This window comes from Lissotriton helveticus, chromosome 3_1, assembly GCF_964261635.1.
Source record: "Lissotriton helveticus chromosome 3_1, aLisHel1.1, whole genome shotgun sequence".
Taxonomy (NCBI): Eukaryota; Metazoa; Chordata; class Amphibia; order Caudata; family Salamandridae; genus Lissotriton; species Lissotriton helveticus.
Window position 1 is genome coordinate 163031089 of NC_136061.1, and position 23064 is coordinate 163054152.

The window sequence follows — 23064 nt, forward strand, 5'->3', positions numbered from 1 at the left end:
TACTCGGAGAGGAGCAAGAGCTGCGCAGAGTGATCTCCGAGTTCACCTTCGGTTCAATCAGTCAAGGGGTTTGTCTTTGAGTCCTGGTCACTGAAATTGTGCAACAATTCCCGGATTACAAGAGAGCAGAGAAAGAAGCGAAGTGGGAGGACAGCTCCCCGCAGCCGCAGGGGTGGCCCCTGAGTCACAGAGCCAAAGGGGCTCCTGGTCAGATGCTACCCAAGGCCTGGCTCCAGCCATGCGCTGGATGTAAAGTGAAGCTTTGGACACGGTTGTTGTGAAGGACAGCTCTGCCGTCAGCCCGGGGCAATCAAGCTTATGTATGTGACCACCATAAACCTGCGTGCCAGGCCAAAGCCCTGCAAGAAATAAATGTGCCACATACAGGCGCGCAACCCCCATTGAGTTCAAAGGGCCCCCCCACCCTTGTGTGTGTCAGCCTGGGCTGAGGCAGCTTCCCCGGCACACACACACCCGCACCCGAGTACTTCACAGGTCTTTTAAAGACCTTTTACATGTTAATGAGGCTTTGTTGTATTTCACCTCTTCTTAGGCCCCTGCAGCTCTGCTCTGAGTATCGCCCGGCCCCCACAGAGCATTCTCTCAGAGTTGCACTGCTGCAACCAGCGGTGTTTGCTGACACAATGTAATTATTTTTTTTAAAAACAGGTAAAATGTCTGCAAGGTCCGCGGGCCGCCGAGGAAGGCTTGCCGGGCCGCGGGCCGTACTAAGAGTCCCCATGGTCTAACCGATGAAGAGTCTAAGGTTTGGATTGGGTAGGCGCTGCAGGTGGGACTTAATGAGTGACAAGTTGCGCTGTTCTTTCTGCACCTCATGGTTGGCAGAGATTTATCCTGCCAGCCAGGTGGTTCTGCTATTACTAAAATTATACATTTGTAGGAACCGCCGCATTGGAAGTGGAAGAACGATTTATGCTTGAAGTTTCATACAAGGACATCACCACAAGCACTTCACTCTGCGATCCTACCCCAACCGCCCTTCACAGAATCCTCCCTTTCCAATCATCTTCATTCTACTCCCCGCTCTCACATTTCACCCACCGTAGAACCTCAACACATCCTCCCTCCATACAAAATGAATAATAAGACAAAAAATATGAAACAAATGTTCAATTGAGTGAACATGGAAAAAAATAAACTTGAACATATATTAAGTAGAGAGAACATGGAAATCCATTAAGGTAATATAATCGAACAAGAGACTGTGATACTTTATTGACAAAATTGTTTAGCTAACAATGTCGTTTTCATACCAAGATGGCTTACACCTTTCATCCCTTGATCAGGTTACACATGTCTCTCTTATATACTCATGCTCTGGTGCCTCATCAAAACGAGTAGGACAAAGGCAACTTTTCCTCCTGGAATAACAGCAATCCTGTCTTTATTCCACTTCTTTCCATCTCTGGTATGCACAAAATTTGGGGTTACTTTAACAACCTGGACTGGGGCAGAAAATGGGCTGACAGCTTTGACAACATGTCCAGGTTTCTTTACCCTGACCCAACAACCCACAGCTAAGTTTCACAGTTCTATCCTCTTTTGCTCACGCTCGTACCCCTTTTGTACATTCCTCTGAACATCAAGCACACCAGATAAATGTGTAGTGTCAATATGGTGGTTCTCCCTCCACTCTCCATTGAGTTTAGAACCAGGTACACACCCTTGCAATTGTGCAAAAGGTGAAACACCAGTTGATACATTGTGAGTAGTTCTAAAAGCCCATAACATGTCATCCACTACAAGCCTCAAATTACATTTGTTAACCATTGCCAATTGCAGCTGATCTTTCAATGTGCGAATGAATCGTTCCACTGAACCATTGCTCCTATGATGTGTAAAGAAGTTCTAATTTGTCTGATGCTGTGAGTACTTAAGAATGTCTTTGTTTCTTTCAACAATAACTGGGTACCATTGTCAGTCTAAATTTCAGTAGGATATCCTTCTCAATTAAAGGTTTGTGGCCGTCCTGAGAATAGAAGGAATTCCCGAGACATATCTACTATAATTCAGTGCACATCACCATAATGCTAGGGTTTGTTTTCAATGGTAGAGTAGGTGTGTTCTTGTCTAACGAGTGCTATGGATGCAAATGCAACTACATACATTAGGCCATTGCTCCCCATTTGCATGAGAACAGCTCCCAACCTACAGTTGCTGGCCTCAGTGACTATGATACTAATATCCTTAGTGTAAAAAAAAGTTAGCGGTCTTGCAGATACTATGTCAGAACATATTTTATCGAAAGCATACTGACAGTCCCCATTCCAAGGAAATATTGCACTTTTAAAAAAAATATTCCTCAGGGGACTAGTTTAGTAAGCAAAATAAGAAACAAACTAAGAGTAAAATCCCACCAACACCAAAAAAGTCCTGAATTGAACTTTGTTTGTGGGCACAGGAGCTTCCTCAATCACTATGAGCAATTTCACATTGGGACTAATTCTACTCTTAGATATGTGATGTCTCAAATAATCGACTCTCAACTCTTTAAAATGACATTTGTCCCATCTGAACGTAAGCCCATTAGCTTGTTTAATACTTTCTATATGTTGTGTTGTGTTGCTGAAGATCTTGGCCAAACAGTGGTATAGCAGCATGAAAATATCAGCCACCTACAAATCCTTGAAAATTTCCCTCATATGCCTTTGAAATACTGATGAAATGGATGCCAATCCAAATGGCATACATTTGTAATGGTCCATCAGGAGTGAACAAATGAGGTAAGATGTCTTTATTCCTTGCACAAAACCACCTGATGGTATGTGGCCAGTAAACACTGAGGCACCTTCCAGCGTGCTTAACATTCCATTATTGTTGAACAGAGGTTCTTTCACAACCCATATATTTTGTTTAAGTTCTCGCAAATTCACATATAAACACAGAGAATTGTCACTCTTACAAGCTAAAACGACAGGCGTAAGCCATTCAGAACTTTTAATAGCTTGTTTGATTTCCAACTCGCATAATTTATCTAATTGTCTTCACAAATCTATAAGGACAGTGGCATTTTTTGAACTTTAAGTGCTATGGGAGTGGATCCCATTTTTAACACTATTTTGTTCAAAAATCCGTTCAACTTTCCAAGCTGTCCAGTACATAGCATGGGAAATTTACATACTCATTGATTCATTGGGGAAAGACTGATGCATGCAGGCATTATATTTCTGGAAATTACACACTTAGGATGACTGAGGTCTAAAATCTTGTCTAGCTCTCTTTAGTCATGCCCATCCAATACGCTTGAACCTCCTTTTGGCAGATTGTCCTCCAACTACGACCAGCCCATTGAATTGGCTCTCTATCTCAATCTCTTTTCCCATAGACACACATTTTGACAGAGGAAGTTCTAAGATTCTGTGGTTTCAATTTCATGAAGACTTCAGGCCCAATCAAAGTGAAAGACAAACAGGAATCTGCCATCAAAAGCATGTGTAGACCATTAATTACAATATTGCGGAATGGTGGTTTCCTTCTATGAGGCTTTATCTCTGCCGCAGCATTACCATTATTCGTTCTTTCTGCAACAAAATCCATTTCATCATCCAAAACTAGAGTCAGTATCATGTTGTTATCTTCGTTGGATAACACACTCTCCTCCGTGCGAGATACCATTGATACGCGCACTGTGACATACTCTTGCAAAATGCCCTTGGTAATTGCATTTAAAACATGTTTGAAATAACGTAGGACAATTTCTTAGCTGAAGCCACATGATGGCGACTCCCACACTTACAGCATACAGTGATTTCATTGGCTTTCTGTTTTTTGTTTTCTTTCGGATTTATTGTAAGATGGTTTTCTTTCCATCCTTGTGTTCTTCCTTTCCACTAAGTGCATTCACAACTTTAGCCGTTCCTGTGTCCCTATGAGTTAATAGTTCCTTGAAATACTCATTAGAATTTTCAATTGCCGTTGTTATGGTGATGGCTGTTTCTAAGTTAGTGTCTACTGTGAAGAGCGATCGCTCTTGAATTTTCTTGTTACAAATTTATCAATTTTGATCACGAATTATCTCATCCTTGTATTCGTGGTTGTCAGTGCTTTAAATGGGAAAAAATAACTACAGGTACTCAATAAAATGAGCCAGAGTTGTGGTGAGTGGGCGGGGCCAGTGGCAGGGCTAAGGGCAGGACATGGTGAGACTTAATAGCTTCTATACCAGTTGCAGCTCACACCGGAACACATGAGAAATGCGTTCAACAAAGCAGGTTATTTATTTAGAAAGTTTTATATAGCGCGAACATGACCACCGAGGGTATCAGCGCGCTTTACAGAATATGGAGCAAGAAGGGTACAAGCAAACAAAACAGAAACGGAATCGACAAAGCGAAAAATTCACGGCCTAAAATGTCCAAGATTCTTGTGAGCCAGGCAGCTGGGCCACAATCGACGGGTTTAACTTGTTATACAAAATGAAAGCTAAAGCTGATGATATGTCAACATTTCCTTGTTTTGTAATATTTGCCGCTTCTGAATGCTGTACTGTTATTTGCTGTTGTTTGGCACAAAACTCTATAGTCTTGAGCATGCGTGCATACAGAAAGAAACAAGCAGATATACACGCAAAGTATTCCATACATTTCTTTTAAAATATCTTGTGGGAGCGTCCTGATTCTCTTCCTCTTTCTCTCACTTTTCTTTCTCACAAAAACACGCACACACAAGCAGACAAACACACAGACATAAGCAGACACTCACGCAAAACACTCATGTTGGATTAAAGCCATTTTTAACTCTTTAGCTTCCTTGGCTTTCTTAAATGCCGCTATCAGCTGGCTGCCTCGATTCCTGTGTTTGCACAAATGCACACTTAGTGTGAGTGTGATTGACTGCACAGGGCCTGACTGGACCCTGATCTGTCAAACACAGCGTGGCGGTGAACCCTGGGACATTATGCAAATGAACCCATGATAAATTGTTAATCAGGGGCTACCTTGTCTGTCAGGGACAAGTTCCACTCTGGCAGTCTAGTGCTCACCAAAACTAGGAGCCAGTGAGGCTACCTTTCATGAGCACCAGTACTCTCCTCAGCAGTAGCCGGTGCTCAGAGTGATAAAAACAAGGAGTGCCGGTAAAGCACTGGTGGTAGTTGCATGTCATTGCTAGTTGTCATAACGCAGAGACAAACTCATCAATGGATTCTCCTTGTTGTTGCTCTTTCTGTAACAATTTATGTCTCTCTAATACCACATTCCTGGCTGGAGAAAATCTTTTGTCCAGCGCTTGAAGGACAAAAGCATATTCGTCCATCGCTTCAACTGCTATCATTTCACCAGATTTAAATGCACCTTTACCTTATGTAGGGGTAGTGTTTTTAAAATAGATTTCCCTTCGGGAGCTAAATTGTGTATGAGGAGTGTTTTTTCTTTTTATTGGTGAAAGTATCTCCATCATTGGCATCCAAATATGCCTCAAATGCTTCCTTCCATTGAGTTCAGTTCAAAGGAAGCACCTTAAGTGTAGCCAGAAAAACTAGAGGAAATTGACACTTTCCAAGGATGCACTATCCCCAATTCAGCAAACATAAACTGAATAAAACGAAGATTATTGTTATGAAGAATAATTTAGACATTGTGCCAGGAGTATGTAGATCACTGTTGCTAAATGGTCTACACGAGGCTGACATATATGGTACTCAAAAGTGTGTTGAAAGGCAACCCACTTGGTAAAGTTGACTTAAAGAAATCAATAATAAGTGTGTGGATTGCTGTTGGTCACTGTGGCTGTTGCTTGGAAACAAATATAATCCACTTGTGTGTGGATTACGGCGAAAAGATTTCAAGCAGAAATTACCTGTTCATTCCTGTAGACAGCACCCAATCCAAAATGTTGATTAATGCAATGAAGCAGATCTGGCAGTAAGCCTAATCCAAAATGGCAGACGCAGTAAGCAACGTAATGTTCAGCTTGTATGAATCACTTTAGTCTTGCCTCAAGGGTCAGGGTGCTAACGCCACCCACAGTGCCATCAATACGCTCAGTGGCTACCTTTACTTCCAAAGAACATCCACTACTGGGCAAGATAAGCATTGTCCAGGAATTGTCCATCATGACCCATCAAGTAGGAGTAGACCCCACCCAACAACGGTGATGCAACAGACGTGAAATTGGTGGTGAGACCAGTCCAAAACCCACTTGTCTCCACAAAAATGAAGAAGAAATATCACAATGGAAATTGAAGAACTATTTATTCTTGAATTTTTATACAGGTAAGTCACCACCAGCACATCACTCTGCGATCCTTTGCCAACCGCCCTACACAGAATCCTCCCTTATGAAACTTCCACATTCTACTCCTCACTCCAACATTCTATCCTAGATTAGAACCTTATCACAGAACCTTTTGATTTTTACTAAACTTATTATGTAATTTACTTACTTAAAGGGTAATTCGGCCAGAACTCTTCGGCCATTGTTCAGTTATTCACATTCTTAGAGCGGTGGTTATATGCAGAACGTTCATGTTTGGCTTGCTGTTATTGTATTAGTGAGGCGGTTGGTATTGCGCTGTAAGGCAGTGCCAGGATTGTCATTAGCACTCACCTGCCTCAATGAAGCAACGTTTTCCACACTTTCTTGGTCTACCGTAATGCGTTGTTTCACCCAAGGCAGTTTTGTACCAGAGGATTTTTGTATTTGAAGTATTTGGATTAGGTTTTTTCATGCCTTATAGTTACATCTGTGACAGCTCTAAAGGGTTAGACAAATTTAATAGGAAGGCGCTGTTCTAAGCGATTTCATCAACCCACCTTCCAAATCACAGCAACATTATTATTGTGCAGACATTGCCACGGATTTTTGTCTTAAATCGTTGTGTGGAGTACAGCTCCATGTTGGCTAAAAAAGAAAATAAATAGGCTCAAGGCTTAGGGCACCTTCTCCACCAGTTATGTGTTATAAAACTATCAGTATTCTTATGTATGGCTCACACTGACAGCCATTAGCATGAACTCTAGATTCTAAATCTGGTAATTCACTGCTATGACATAGCAGCAGTTGTTAGGAAAGTTGGTACCCACTGTTCTTGTGTCATAAAGGATTTCCAGACTGCTCTGGCAGGGCACTCACTGAACCTGTCCACGCGGCGCTGGCAGAAGAGAGGGCTCACCAGGATGGGAGAGGAGATGGAAGAAAGGCACAGAGTGGGGTGGGGTTGGGGGGTAGGAGGGCAGGCCTGCTCTGCGACAAGGAGGAGAGGCTATGTTATGTATGGCTCCCCCATCAATCCTCTGCCCATGTGAAGCCTCTGAAAGCAGGGGGAGATGATTTTGGGGAACAAGCATAACATAAAATTATAGATGTGTAAAAAGTGAATTATGGGAATTTTTTCACCTTGGGGTTCTGACTGACATCATAGACAACTCTAGCTTTGCTCTTATATATCTGATATCAATCAGAACCCCTCGGTGAAAAACATCCCTGTAATTCACTGTAAACCATTTATAATTCTGTATATAATGCATGGTTTCCACAGGAAGCCTCTTTCTTTTATACCAGGTTTTGAATCAGGTAATTCACTGCTATGACGCAGGGACAGTTGATAACAAAACTCTTTACCCTCTGTTGCTGAGTCATGAAGGGCTTCCAGTGCAGACTGGCAGGGCTCTCTGAGAGCCTGTCAGGAGGGCTCTTCTTGTCTGCATGGACTGAGAGCAGAAAGCATCGCTGCAGGGGGGGAAGGAAGGCAGGGGAGGAGGTGGAAGATGTTTGAGGATGGCAGGTACGTTATCATTTTTTGATTTGAGACAGGGGGGAGAGGCCGTGTTATATCTGTCTCTCTCCTAATTCCTCTGCCCCTACATAGCACCTGAAAGATGGGGCAGATGATTTTGGGGTCCATATATAACATAAAATTATAGATGGGTAAAAAGTAAGAGCGTCACTCTTGTTGTCTATTTGCTGCCACTCAAAACCTCTTAGTGAAGAGCATCCCTATAATTCTCTGTCACCCATCTATAATTCTATATGTTGTTGTTGTTATTATAAACACATTATATTATTATCATGATAATAATGATTTTTTTGATTATCATTTTGATTATTATAAATATTGTCATTATGAGTATGACTGTCATTATTTGATTATTATTGTGATGACTATGCATATTAATATAGTTATTCCTACTAATAGTAACAATAATAAAAACAACAACAGTATTACAAATGTCAATACTATACACTTTCCCGAAGTCTAGAGTTCTAATTCATGGGTCGCTGTTGTCCCCTCTTTTACCTCTTGTCTCCACTCCTCTTTGCCAAAGCAATGGAACCCTTGACATGTAAGCTGAGGCCCCCCCGTGCACATAGGGGGGTTGAGAGCTACTGGTCTGCAGTGCTGGCCAAGATCTCCTGAATTGTTGGGGATAAAGTTCCTGCCACCTGTGATGTTGTGGTGATGGGATCTGTGGCCAAATTGCTGAAACCTACCCGGCGACTGGTGGCGCTGCTCCTACTATAGTCAAAAGAGAGGTGACCCTTCACTGGATAAGGGGCGCGTTTCCGACAAAGGGGAGGGGGGCCTTCAGTATGCGGTGACCTGCAATATTAATGCGGAATTATTTGCTATCATGTTGCCGGTTAATCCAGACCCAGAGATATATGGGCACCACCACAATCTCACCTTGCTCTGTTGCAGAATGACAGCTCAGATGAACACTCAACAATGACCTGATCTACCCTACTCACAGACTGATACTCGTCTATAGGTTCGATAGCAACATTTGCTCAAGATGACTTGTGCTTCTGTTGATCGGTTTTGTAGGTGTTGACTGCACAACCGGGTGATTATATACTGGCCTGACACTTTGAATGTGACACAGAACCTTTTGTTATGGAACTTCTGGACAAGCTATTGAATATGGTGATTGTTGTTCTGATTTTTTGATGATGACTAATGAAATAATTAATAAAATAAAATTGTACTTAAAAAAAGAATAATGCTACTAATAATAAAAGAATTACATGGATTAGATTGTGCTAAAAATGTATCTGTAAGAAGAGTTCTAATAGGTGATACGAATGTATGTTTGAGACCTAAGTGCAAACCTAGCAACAGAGCAGTAAAGTGCCGTGCAGGAGTTTTAAAGAGAATACAGAGAAAGGTCAAGGTTGGCGAGGGACATCACGCAAGGCACGGGGTTGGAGAAGTAATGAGGAGATGGGGTTATAATCTAGATTGAGGGGTACTGATGGAACGCGCGATTGGAGTGGGAATTACAGTCCAAGCTATGGGTGGATGTGTCTGGGGGCTGGGGTGGCGGTGTAGCAGGAGTGGTCCAGCAGGCAGGAGGTACACTGCCAGGTGGCAGCCAGGTGGTTACGTTGCAACAAAATGTTTCTTGAAGACAGTCAATTCTTTGTCAAAGGAATATATACCAAAGTTCGTCTTGCATGCTTGCATTGCTAAAACATCATCGTCGATGGTCTTTTCTCAACATTTCAATTTAATTTCTCTTGCAGAACATGATTCTCGAACCCGAATGGACCGGTAATGCTGTGCCGCGAGATGATCTGAATAGGATTATGAAGTAAAAGGTCCACTGTGAATACAGTGCCAAAATGATTGGGAAGTTGAAACAAAACTTGTTACTAGCTTGTCTGGTTATCAGCTCTGTGACGGTCTTCTACCTTGGCCAGCATGCAATGGAGTGCCACCACCGGATTGAAGAGCGGAGTCAACCTGCACGGGTGGAGCTGGCAAAACAGACACCAAGGACTCCACTCAATCTTAAAGCCAATCGGACCTTCCCCTATGATAAGGATATGCCTTTGGTGTTCATTGGGGGTGTCCCTCGCAGCGGCACCACTCTCATGCGTGCTATGCTGGATGCTCACCCTGACATCCGCTGCGGGGAAGAAACGCGGGTCATCCCTCGAATTCTAGCAGTCAAGCAAATGTGGGCAAGGTCAAGCAAGGAGAAGGTCCGCTTGGACGAGGCTGGGGTGACTGATGAAGTGCTAGATTCTGCCATGCAAGCCTTCTTATTGGAGATCATTGTAAAGCATGGTGATCCGGCCCCTTACTTGTGTAATAAAGACCCATTTGCTCTAAAGTCTTTAGCGTACCTTGCCAAAATTTTCCCTAATGCCAAATTTCTGTTAATGGTACGAGACGGGCGAGCTTCCGTGCATTCCATGATATCTCGGAAAGTCACAATTGCTGGTTTTGACTTGACTAGCTACAGGGACTGCTTGTCTAAGTGGAACCGGGCGATAGAGACCATGTACAGCCAGTGCATGGAGGTTGGATACAAGCGGTGTATGCTGGTGCACTACGAACAGCTCGTTTTGCACCCGGAGCAGTGGATGAGGACTCTTTTGAAGTTTCTCGACATCCCATGGGATGATGCAGTTCTTCACCATGAGGAGATGATTGGAAAAGCAGGCGGTGTGTCCTTGTCGAAGTAAGTTTCCTTGTATTTTGTCCAAATGTTGTCCTAAATTCTGACCCTAAAATCTGCAGTTCTCTTGCATTCAAAAGCAAAGTGTGTTTTTTACATGTATACTTCAATGTCCATTCTATCATTTGTTGGTGCAAAAGTCTTTACCCCATGAATTATGCCTGTTTTGTTTCTTCCAACTGTGATTCATCTTCACCCTTTCTTTCACTTGGCTACCGCCAAGATTTTAGGTGGCAATTTTGATGTCTGTGTTTGCATTTGCCTCCACCGTTTATGCTGGAAGAAAAGGTAGTGGTGTAATGGCCGAAGTCAAATATTAGTGGCTGGAGAGGCTGTTCATGCATCTACTACTCTGTACTTTAAAACAAACGACAATTTGAATGTTGTGCTGTACAGACAGTAACCCTAAAGTTGTGGTTAAAGTTTTAGATTAAAATTAGGCCGTGTGCAGTCTGTGGGATAGGTGCCTTATGCTTGCATTGCTAGTGCTCCTGTGAGGCTTGCAAATGGCTCTAATTTCGGATTCTGTGTGGAATCCCTTATTAGTTTAAGAGCACATAACACTTTTTGCTATGACTGTTCCTGCATGAAAACCCTTTGCATGAGATGTGTCCCCCTAAAAAGAAATGTTGCCGAATTGTTTTTTACTGCCGGCAAACTTTGGAACTTCGTAAAGTAGCACTGTTTGTTGGGTTTGCAAAACATTGCTAGCAATGTTTTAATTGTGTACACCAGGTTTTCCTCTACTTTCATAAAGCATTGGGGTTCAGAGTCAGTACTGGAGAAATCCATGACATTGAAGACCTCTTCAGTGTTACTCATTCTCGTTCGTGTTCACTAGGCACTAGGATGATCTCTACTAATGACTGAGGTGAGGTCGATTGCACAAAACAAACACAAAGAGATGATGGACGGAGCTCTGAAACGTTTCAGACACTCACCCCCAGTCACAGATCTGGGTTGAATCCATCAGCGTTCTCTAGCTCACTCTGCCACCCCAGTTCAGACCCAGCTATATGCAAATCACTCTTGACCCTGTGCCTCATGGGAACAGTCCAGCCTGAACTGCCAAGCCAGGTCCTCCCTGGACCGGAAACAAGCATCCTGTCAGTTGCACATTCAGATCATCTGGTAAAAACCTGTTATCCCTAAATGGCTTCCAGAAATTGATCAAATTCACAATCGGGCAGAGAATCACATCACAGTGCAATAGAGGTGCCTCGTTTGTTGCATGGTATAAGGAAAAGAGAGCTGGTAGGACAGAGGCAGTAAACAACAGCCAGAGGAAGATGCAGATTTACTGGGAAAATGTAAAGGAAAATCATTTGCTAGATACGTAACTATATAACATTAAATACCATATCCAGTCTAATCCACATGATGTATTATGGTTCGGAAAGGCTTTAAATATTTAGCTTGGTTTACACTAACACAGCTAGACATATATTGAGCAATTAAAAAATATCCCGATAGCCATCAAAGCAGTGAAATTATGAGGCAGTGGTGTGACAAATTATATGACAGAATTGACTAAACTATACAACAAGAAAAGGCAAATCATGCAGCATATTCTTTGCAATATTTTGTCATTTTAGCACACATTGATGCAAGAGAGATGCTACCTCTATACAAAATAGGAAGGATGATCAGTAAAGAAAAGTATACACATTCACCAGATTCTGTTCTAAATGTTAATCATCAGCAGTTAATTGACTGTTAATTAAGATTTCGTCGATTATGGAAGCACACGGACACCTTTTTTAACACTATTCTTTTTTAATCGTTTGTACACAACGTAGAAAGTTGCACTCAGCAGAAAAAAGCTTACGTGCGTAAACTTCTTGAAATAATTTGTTATTTTGCTGATTCTGTTTGCTTTTTAGAGCTGCCCTTCAGTTTGGGGTTTATTCTGTGTCCACGCTCTTTCATTAAAAATAGCACTGCATTCAGTTATTCACATTACATATGAATAATCTGTGTGTATTCTTAGGAGACACTGAGATATTCAGGACGTCACAACTTAAAAAATGAATACAATTTGAGATTTTTGCCCACTTTAAATAACTGATACTTTGAGTAGAGTGTCCGTGAGGGGACATAAATTTGCACAAAAAATGGAGCAATACATATTCATGACATCGGAGGAATCAGTATCTCCACTCTGATTTACATTTCACATATGTAAGGTTTTTTTCATGCTGCATGCAAAAGTCCCCATTGCTTCAAATAGGGATATTAAAATTGTTTGGCAAGGTTTCACCTCATTCGTACCAATTCAAAACCTAAATAAAGCAACCATGAAAAGATACGTGATTTTCTCCATAGTTCTGCATTACTCCACTTGTACAGGTTGTAACATTGGGTCTTACACATTTCTCTAGGAATTGATGGTTACTGTTGAGTGTGGTGGAACAGAGGAGATACAGTGCAACCGATGGGTCTGAATATACTATGTAACATGTGATTTTAGTGTCTATAATTCAGGTCGTCTTGGAATGACCCGCTGCGGTCTGCCATGAGGTGGTGGTGGAGCCATTAGTGCTCTCTGTGCAATTTCAGTTGTGAAAAACCCTTTGGTGATGCTCACCCAAGAACAGTTCTATCCATGGGCCCTTCAGCTTTTTCAGTTTAGCCTACAATGCATATGTTACTGTACTTCCCTCTCTCCTACTTCCTTTGATATCTTTAGCCCTACATTCCAGGAATCAAGTGCGCCCCTATTAAAATGTTGCGCTCCTAAGAATGCCCTTTGGAATTTTGCGCCCGGGGCAACCGCCCATGCCACGCCACTGGGATGGGGCTGTAGTCAGCGGGCTGACGGGGGCTGCATTGGACTTTGCGGGCAGAGGGTGGATGAATATATCCTGAAAGCTGTTGCAGTACATTGCATGATGTGCACAGCGAAGTCACAAGATAGACAACAGAACGTCTCCTGAAATTGAAATGTCCCACCATGGGTGCGGTTGGCCTAAAGAGAGCGACTGTCTGTGCTTTCGCTTGTTAATGGACGAAGCCTATCTAGGCACCTCCTGGGGAGTTTGAATCACCAAGGACCCTCAACCTAAGCAAAATGCGGGCAGGGATTGCTCTTCGATAAGGTGAGGTAAGGCAGCCGCCTCAAGGTGCTATCTGATGGTGGTGCCAAATAACAACACAAAACAGAAGCATTGATTTTTCTTTACATGCCTTGAGCACTGCAGCTCTTTCCACTGCTCCGAGCACAAGCAGGCCTTGAAGTGAGAGGATAGGGCAAGAAGGGAGCAGGTTAGGGCAGGGAATGGTCACACCCGGCAGTGGCACATAACTAACACGAGCAATGCAAGAACAATTGCTGCTTGTAGGAGATACCGCTCCCTACATCAGATAAGCAACAAACACATTTATTATATCCAGTACTGGGAGAAACAGCAGGTTAGCTATGCACAGAGCACTGTTTACCATAGATACATATTGTAACTATGTACAGTCTGTATGCCAGTTAATTGGAACCTAGTGGAAAAAAGGTGCAGTTCCTGGGAACTGTCGTCATCAGTCATCACAGCATTTATTGTTCAACTTGCCAGGCTATTACAATTTCAAAAGAACAACACAAATAGAATATACAAACACTGTAAAAAGCCAACATTAAAAAAAACATGGAAACAGTGTGAAAGCAAAAAGTTGTCATACTACACGCCGGAGAATGACTATCTTCCCCAAACTTTATATTGGGAAGCGTTCAACCATACAGATCATGACTGCCCATAGACTGGGAGTACTTTGGGTAAGATCATAAAAAGAGACTATTCCAGAGCACTCATGAGAACACACATCCTGAGAAGGCTGACCCTTAGCCCGAACTGTCCATGCCTTCCTTGTATTTTTAGCAACTGAGAGCTGCCCATCACAATTCTCAGGACAACCAGTGGCTCCCACCACAAACAGAGGGTGGCGGTGCAGTGGGGAAACTCGGGAGTGGTAACACGCAGGGGGTGTTAGTAAAAATATAGAAAAAAAGATAGCACTTACCTGAAGCTGTCAGCCACCTCCCGTGTCGCACCGCCAGCCCTCTTCCTGGTCCCAACAACCCCTGGGACAGGCTCCCATCCAATCCCGTGCTGCTCTTATGCTAGGAGAGCAGCACCGGATTGGCCTGAGGGGGCTGAAAAGACACTCCGCTCAGGCCAGGGAGGCTGCGAGGTTTCTCCAGCCCGGCATTTCAACATAGCCGGGCTGAAGAAACCCAAGTGCGCAAGTGTGTTTGACCGGCCGGAGACGGCCAGCCAAACACATATACAGACTTAGGGAGTGCACTTAGCACTCCTCCTCCCATTCCCCGCCCTTCCTACACAAGCTGGCTCAGAGCCGACAAATGAAAAAATAAAACTATTCTAGAACATCATTTTATTTTTCATTTCCTGACTCTGAGTCAGGCAGTGGGGTGACGCTCCTCCGCCATTGTGGAGGAACCGTTGGCGACTACAACACTGAAGTTAAAACGTCTTTGCCCTCACAGACATTCTACTTTTGAAAAATGGGTCAGATAAAGTAAGGCAGAGCATCCATAGCCTGAACATTAACACAGTCACCTCAAAATATGAAAGAACCTTATATCCAGGGGTTCGGATAATCCTGCTGCCACAGGAGAAGCATATAACAGCCGGATCCAAGTCCTACCAGTTGGATACCTGAGTTCGGCCCATCACTAAACCCGGGATCTGGACCACTGCACACCCAAGACTTTGACATCAGGGTGAACTCTATGGTGGGGCTGTCCTACGGCACCGTAGCAGAAGACCTAAATGGAACTCATTGCTGTATCTGGCTACATCCCCCATGCCCGTTGGCTCCCACGCCGTTTGCCTGAGCAGAAGGCCTGAATGGGACTCACAAATATATCTGTCTATGCCCCTCTTCCCCATTTGCTCCCACTCCTTGAACCCTCTGAGGTCACCAACCGTGTGGTTAGTGATGCTTAACAAAAAACCTAGATAGATAAACATCCATGGCACCAGTCAGCATTCAAGGACCGAGATTCAACCTTCACACCCTAAGCATATTATCCCCAACCAGGCTCGAGCAGCTTCTTTTGCTCCTAACTGGACAAATGAAACATTTGAGTCGATGCTTCCTCCTCAATTTTGAGACGTTAGCCTTCCAGACACTGTTTGCTTTGTTACTCATTCATATCCCCTCCAGAGGGCCTGGGATATGGGGATTACTATTTGCTGCATTGTTCATTGGGCGATGTTCAAAGGGGAGGGGGTATTATTGCCAGTGAGTGGACTCGACTATTAAGGCAAGGGTATAGAATAAATGTGGGGTTGTCTTCCAAAACTCTTTTCAGTTACATAAAAAATTGGATTCTTTATGACAGAAGGATATGCCTTCTATGTAACAGGTTGTCCCAGGTCACTATTGATAGTGGTATATAGGCGATTGGGTCTGTTTTTGGGGTCCATTTACCCATACTAAGCCTTATTTACAAAGGTAACTTGTGTTGTAAAAGTACATTTATAGCCAAATGTATCTGTTCTACAACTCCTAGTAATTTACAAAGGAATTCCAGGAAACGGTAAATGGTTTTATAGGTAAGGTTCTTGACTTGGGGGCCCCATGTGGCAAAAAGCTGGCACTGGGACATAGCAGGCAAAATGCAGAGACTGAAATACTGAACGTAACACATGACAAGGGAATACTTACAGCAAAAAATAGGGAAGTGCGAGATGAGAGGGTCCCCAAACAGAAGCCTAGCCCGATGGAATAACAGACTATCCCCACCATTACTAGAAACGGAATGGGAGCATATCTGCAAATTGACCAGGGAACTCACACCCAATGGCAACTCGCGCATTATACATTTTAAATATATACACCAGGCCTAGCACACCACCAGTAAGTTACACAAATGTGGCCTCAGGGAAACAAGTAACTGTAGGCGATGCGGCCAATCTGACGCTGACTTCTTACATCTGGCATGGGAATGTGGTCGCGTGCTGCTTTTCTGGGAGGCTGTATTGCAACATCTACAAGAAATGACGGGGATTATATTGCAATCTACGCCTTCAATTTGCCTGTTGTGTCACGTACCACAATTAAAAGGGGCGGTGGGTAAATTAGTGTGAATAGCATTGCTAATGGCCAAGCGCCGAGTCGCACTACACTGGGAAAGTGTTGTGGCTCCGAACATTAAGAACTGGATCAAGGACATGGTCTACGGTAATGAAAACCTTGCATTAGATGCAGAAGAACTGCCCGCAGCGTCAAGGCCCAGAGACATATGGGAGCCTTTACGCCAATATATGCAACAATTAGCTATCAATAGCCCGCAGACTGAATAGAGAAGCTATTATTGTCATTGGAATGTTATCTTGCTGCAAAGGTAATGGATAATACTAATGAGACGATTATCATTAAGTTCTTTGTGAAAATGTTGGTCACAGAATGGTTGTATGTTTTGTTATTGTTATACTGCCTTGCATGGCAGAGAAATGCACCTATCGCTTGAAATGCCAATAAACAAAATAAAATTAAAAAAAGGAAAACTTATAGCAAAAAACAGGTGCTGACATACTGGACATAATTCTTTGTCTCAGATAGGGCAGCCATGGAATATTGGAGCTCAGGGACTGATTGGGGGGAAGCAGACCATAATAAAAGGCTGGCTGTTAAAAACCATAGGTCACTCATGGGCAGCATCAATGGTAATGTTCTTGTACTGAAATACTGTATACAATTCTTGGCATAAGGGGGCACCTATAACAAAATGCTGGCATTGGCACAGTGAAGGTAATTCTTTACATATGGGGAGCTGTCAAGGCACATTTTGAAAAATGTAGGTGAAATCTTGGCAAATATTATGGCCCCACAACTTTCAAAGATCACAAGCCGACACTAGTTAAGTGTCACAAGTGCATGGTGGAAGCATTCCCATTTTGTGTTCAGTATAATCAGTAATGTGAACAGGCCTTTTCACGTGTACCTCTTGTGTAAAGGTCCGTGGCTGTGTACTTAACTCACCCTTGACCTGCATGGATTGTGTGTAGTGCCAGATAACACGTGATACTTCTGTGTGCGTCCTGGGCTGCATGTATGTGTCTGTGCATGGTACATAACATGGGGGCCTGAGGAGTATATTTTGGATGCCCAGGGCCTGCACGGGCTGAAGAGGTGTGAACTGCATCCCCCAGACAGGAGATGTATATTGCTGACATTCATGAGGTCTGGGGAAACAAACACTGAAAGGAGAGAAGTGCCCTCTGTGCACATCAAAGGGCTTTTTGATTCCAGGAAAAGTTACTGGTCAGGCTCATTGCCATGGAGCTAGCTGGAATGATAAAGTCGGAAATGCCAGGGAATCTTGGTAGAGAGGAAGGCTAAGTCATATCTCAGTGGAGGCTGACAGCCCAGTGGATCCCCAGTTATTTCCTTGGCCTGTGTTGTGAGTCACTCAGAATTATCCTTTTGACAAAGGGTGGTGCAGAGGAGAAAACATTTCAAAGAAGCTGACACCCCTAGCACAGATTTAAATGGCCAGACACTAAATCACACGTGTCTGGATACAGATTATAAAGGTGATAGCATAAGCCCTATATATTTTTTAACAGCACCCTCTCATCAGGAGAGGGACAATTTCGAAGACTTCCTGCTGCTGGAACAAGGACCAAGGACTGCCAGGCACCCATCTGAGTGAGGAGCAATTACCCAGGAGCCAAGAACACTTGCCTTGTGGCTGGAGCACCAACCTTCTGCCTTCTGCCAAGACCAGTAGGCCCTGCGAGGAGGAGGTGAGATCCTGGAGTGAGCGATGCCCAGATGGAATCCTGGTGAGAGGATTCCGGTGATCAGTGTGAGGCACCCGGTTCAGGTCGAGAAACGTGTATCGAGAGAACTATCCGCTCTCGTGCGGAAGCTGGCACCCTCTACCGGGACTGCCGTGCTGTTGCAGGCCGTTGCCTGGTGTCGTGGTTCTCATTTGTCTTATCGCTCCTGTTTGTGAGCCCTGTATGCCATGAGAGGGCCTCTGAGACTTGAGGTTATCACCTAGAGGATCCAACCTGATTGGGACTTTCGCCAATAAATGTGACCCCTTTTTGCAGCAAGGAGCCACGAGGACCATTGAATCCATCCCCTTGCCTGAGGAGTCCCGCGATCAGTGGAGGGACGCGGGAACAAGTCCAGAAGTTGCTTGCAGGCGCACTGCTGTTTCACTGACTACAGGCAAGGACCATGAAGAAGAAGGATGTGTTGCATCTGGAAGCCATTGCTGTGTGTGACTACCTCACAGCAACGACCCACTGACCGTGGGAAGGGCGCAGCATGAGCTTCTCACTGTGGAGAACGGGGAAGAAAAGCACCACAGCTCCTACTCTTCTGAAGGCTTTGGTTGGGGGAGGGTGGTAGCCGGGCCACAGGCCGTACAAATCTGGTTCATGCTTGTCAGTTACTTCCCAGAGAGCTCAAAACTTTCAAGGCCAAAACCAGACTTTGATTCGCATCCCTAGTGCAGACACCACCTGGGGTCACCTTCTTTATTCTGCCAGGAAGGCAGAGTTTAGCTTCAAAGATGAGCGGAGACGACGTAAGAACCCTCAGGGGGAGCACTGCCATGAAAAACTAGAGTGCACCTATCTTGAAAAACTTCTTGTGTGGATTAATTAGTGTGCTGTATTTGGCGTGCTTAAGAAAGATTGCTCTCGACACTAAAGAGTAGTATTGGTGAACAGTCATCTTATTAGGGTCAATGTAGGTATGTTGAGTTACTCGCCCTTGCATACTCTGCACCTACCACCGCCGGAAGAGACTTTTTTTTTTTAGAGGTTTTATAAAGCGCTGACTAGACCCAGAGATATCAGAGCGATTTACATGAGTAAGAGGATGGTAACAATATAAAACCATAATACAATAACATGGAGTCCCAACAAATAAACAAAAAAAAGCAAAGAAACAAATTGGATCTATATATATCAAATAAAACAGATAGATAGAGCAAGAGCTATATACATGTATGACATGGAAATGGGAGATCAGATTTTGTATAAAGGGATGGTGAAAGGCATAAAGGGCAGCAGGTAGAAGGAATTTAGACGTGAAAAAGGGGGAGAGTGGCAAATGAGGAGAATTTGGTAGGAGAGGGGGGAGTGGGAGGGGTTGGGGAGGACTAGGAGGGACCGGATGAGAGCAGTGGGGGGAGAGAGCCGAGTCAGTGTGATGTAGAGTGCGGGGGAGGTGGGAGGCAGTAAGAAGGTAGGGGGGACCAGAAAAGTGGAGGGGGGGGGACGAATTCAGGGTGCTGGTTAAGACACCCAATATTTGTTGAGGAGGTGCATTTTGAGGTCTTTTTTAAGTGGATGTGGGAAGGGTTGCATCGCAGGTCTTTAGGGAGGGCTTTCCAGATATTTGGGGCATTACGGGAGAAGGAAAGGGATTGTGTGGATTTCTTTCTTAGCAAGGGTGGGACTAGGAGAAAAGCTTTGGAGCTTCTCATGGGTTGTGTGCTGCCCGCTTTGCAGAATTTATTGGCGAGATATGGCGGTGTATTTTGGTGGAGGACTTTGTGTGTAATGCAAGTAGTTTTGAAGGCGGATTTGCCTTCGATGGGGAGCCATTTAAGGGATTTGAGGGCTGGGGAGATGGCTGCTCAACTTGTGCTACCACTGAGAGTCAAGATTTCACACAGTTTTGACTGGAGTTAGACATTACTAGAGTTAGAATTAAGTGTGTAATCGTGTTTGGGTTATATCCTTAAGTTGTTAATTTCATGTCTGCCGACATTTTGTGCTGCCGTCAACGTAACTTCCCTTTAACTCTATTGGGATTTTATTTTTGTTTACAGAGACGCTCGCAAGCACCACATAGCATTGCATTATTTTTCACTTGGACTATGGGAATGCCATTTATCTTGGCCTACAAGAAAAACAGCTGTGAAACCTCCAACTCTTCAGACGTGTCCAAATGATCACATCTTGTCTTAGCAAGTTTGGCCACAACTCTGAAGCTCGTAGGTCCCTCCCCTGGCCGCCCCTAAGGAAAGATTCGGGCACAACGTGTTACTCCTCATGCAGTGACAGTGTCCCGCGCTGGTTCCAAAGTCATCTCGGACCTAATGTTGCCACGCGTCTGCACTCGTGTTCAGATCTGCAAGTCATTCTCGCGAGAAGATCTCTCTGTTTTTTAAAGGTTCATTGTGGGGTTAGGTTCTCTAGATTAATGGTTCCGAGCTTTGCAAATCTCTCCTTCTGCGCTTCCTGGGCACGCACTGATTTTGACTGATTATAAGGCCTCCTGAAAAGCATTTAAAACAAACCTTTTTTGGTAGTCTTTCTTTTCTTAAGGTTTTTTGTGGTTCTAATATATGTATCTTCATGTCTATTTGGCTCCTTTTTGCCTTCTGGAAACTGCACTTCATAAAGAACTAAAAAGAAATATGCATCTTTTAGAAGCTGACCCACCCTATCGTGATGCTATGAAAGTTCACAAAACATCTGCTGATGTTTTATTTGTTGATGGGTTTTTTGGTGGATGTTTGCAACATTTGAAGAATCACTGAATTTTAAACCCTCAAAGGGTAGGAGTAGACAGTTAGCTGCGCTAGGGCTTCGCCCCAGCAGATTCTGTTGATCTGTTTAATTTGATGTTATTTAGATTGAAGAATGCTTACTTTCATAAACCACCTTTACTTGGGTGTGGGGGGGGGGGTTGCGGTGTGTGTGTGTCACAGCTGGTGCTGTGAACAAAGGAATACGTTGATTTCAGAATGACACATCATTTGTGGCCTGTGTGTTGGTACCTGTGACAGTCAGGCCCCCTGGCTTTGCCTATGTGCTTAGTTAAATGGCTGTGAACACAGGGGTATGTTTGATTGTAGAAGAAAGAATAACTTGTGCGCTTGATGTGTGTGTTTTGTCAATTAACTGAAGTAGTCATGGTGTTTGATAGACCTGCCTTCTGGGAGTCTTCTTCTTGCCCTGCCTGATCCCGAGTCTGACAACCTACAGCTGCGTCCTTAAGTTGTACTCTGAAAATGTGCCTTCTTCTGACGGGATGTCTCCTGGCAGTGCCCCATGCTGACCTCACCAAATGTACTCAAGGTATGGTTGCCTTGGTTTGCATCCATTTGACCAATTGGGCGAACACATCAGACAATAATGACTTCTAATAGGAAGGTCCAGGACAATAAATATGGTGCCCTGCTGACATGGAACAAGATGGCAATCATGCTCCTTGGCACATGTTCTGCAGAGTACCTGGGCACCGCCTCCTTCCCAAGTGCAGCTTTTCAGACCCAAGCAGGCCTCTCAATCGTTGCATAAATATAGTGTCTCATATGCGGCAGGCGGGTGGTGGGGTATGCATGGTTTAACTATTAGGAGACGTGAAGGGTGTGCAGAGGAAGTGGCACTCGGTGTAAAAAAATTATTTGGCAAGTCAGGCCATCAAAGTTTCTGGCAGAAAAGACCGGTATAAAGTTGATTTTAAGCCCTATATCGTATCATGCTGCGTTTTCCTTGTGTGATATTTTTAAACCATACACCTTGTTTTTAGGTCGAGCCTGGGCAGCGCAGGCGCTGCTCTGCGAGGCATGCTGTATTCAGGCAGGGAATTGAAGCTCCGCCCACTCTCCACCCATATTTGTCATTGACTTCTGTGATTGTCCACCGTAAACTGTGGCTGTTCATTGGTCAAAAGGCTTAGTAGTCCATCCTTAGTACCACTTAGTCTCATTTTGTAACCTTCCATGGCGACACCCCCTGTTACGTGTTTTGTTGCCTGGTAGGATTTAATAACAGCCTCCGAGCCCTATTTTCTCAAATACCTTTGTCCGACCTGCTGTTGCAGGTCCGTAGGACACGTTCTCCCATAAGGCTTTTAAAAAAAATGTATAGCACACAGTTGCAATGAAATAGGTCTCGCATTTGCGAGAGTTTAAACTACTGTTATTGTAAATGACAATCCCACAGATTCATCAATGTCCCGATTCGCGAGTCCTTAATAGCGATTATTAAGGAATCGCTATTAAAGACTTGCAAAACGGGATTCATGTAGGAATCGCTAAATAAATTGCGATTCCTACACATTCCTTATTTGCGATAAGGCCCATAGGAATGAATGGGGAGTTATTCCTTATTTGCGATTAGCAATTTGCTAATCGCAAATAAGGATACGATTTCAAGGGAGCCAGGGGTGTCCAAAGGACACCCTGTAGCACCCCTGAAATGTAATCTACATTGGTGTTGCGCACACACATGTCCAAAGGACATGTTTGTGTGTAACATGCAACTTAGAAAAATGCATTTAAATGCATTTTTCTAAGTTTTCGCTATTTACCACAAGGTTTGACGTCGCGGTAAATAGCGGCCCAAAATTGCGATTTCGCTATTTTAAAATGGTTCATGAATTGCATTTAAGGAATCTCAAATAGAGATTCCTTAAATGCAATTCCTCGCAAATGTGCGAATTCTTTATTAGCGATTTTTGCATTTGGGATGATGAATCCCAAATGCAAAAATTGCACTCGCAAAGGGCCAGATCCTCAGAATCTGGCCCTTTGCGAGCGCAATTAAGCTTGATGAATCTGGCCGAATGTCTTTTATTTATCTTTTAATAAATAAAAATACATTGTCATTTACAATGCCAATAGCTCAAACTCTCATAAATGCAA

The 23064-nt window shown here is 43.7% G+C and overlaps 1 protein-coding gene across 5 annotated transcripts in view; it reads left to right on the top strand.

Annotated features, from left to right (window-relative positions):
• The window catches only part of TPST1 (tyrosylprotein sulfotransferase 1), a 278351-nt gene that overhangs the window by 104147 nt on the left and 151140 nt on the right, over positions 1-23064 (top strand). For all 5 annotated transcript variants that reach the window (XR_013608583.1, XM_078679467.1, XM_078679466.1 and 2 more), the window contains exon 2: positions 9484-10427. Coding sequence is in view for 4 of the 5 variants with exons in the window: in XM_078679467.1 (XP_078535593.1) it covers positions 9583-10427 (845 nt within the window). In the remaining variant the exon portion in view is untranslated. The remainder of the gene's footprint in view (positions 1-9483; positions 10428-23064) is intronic.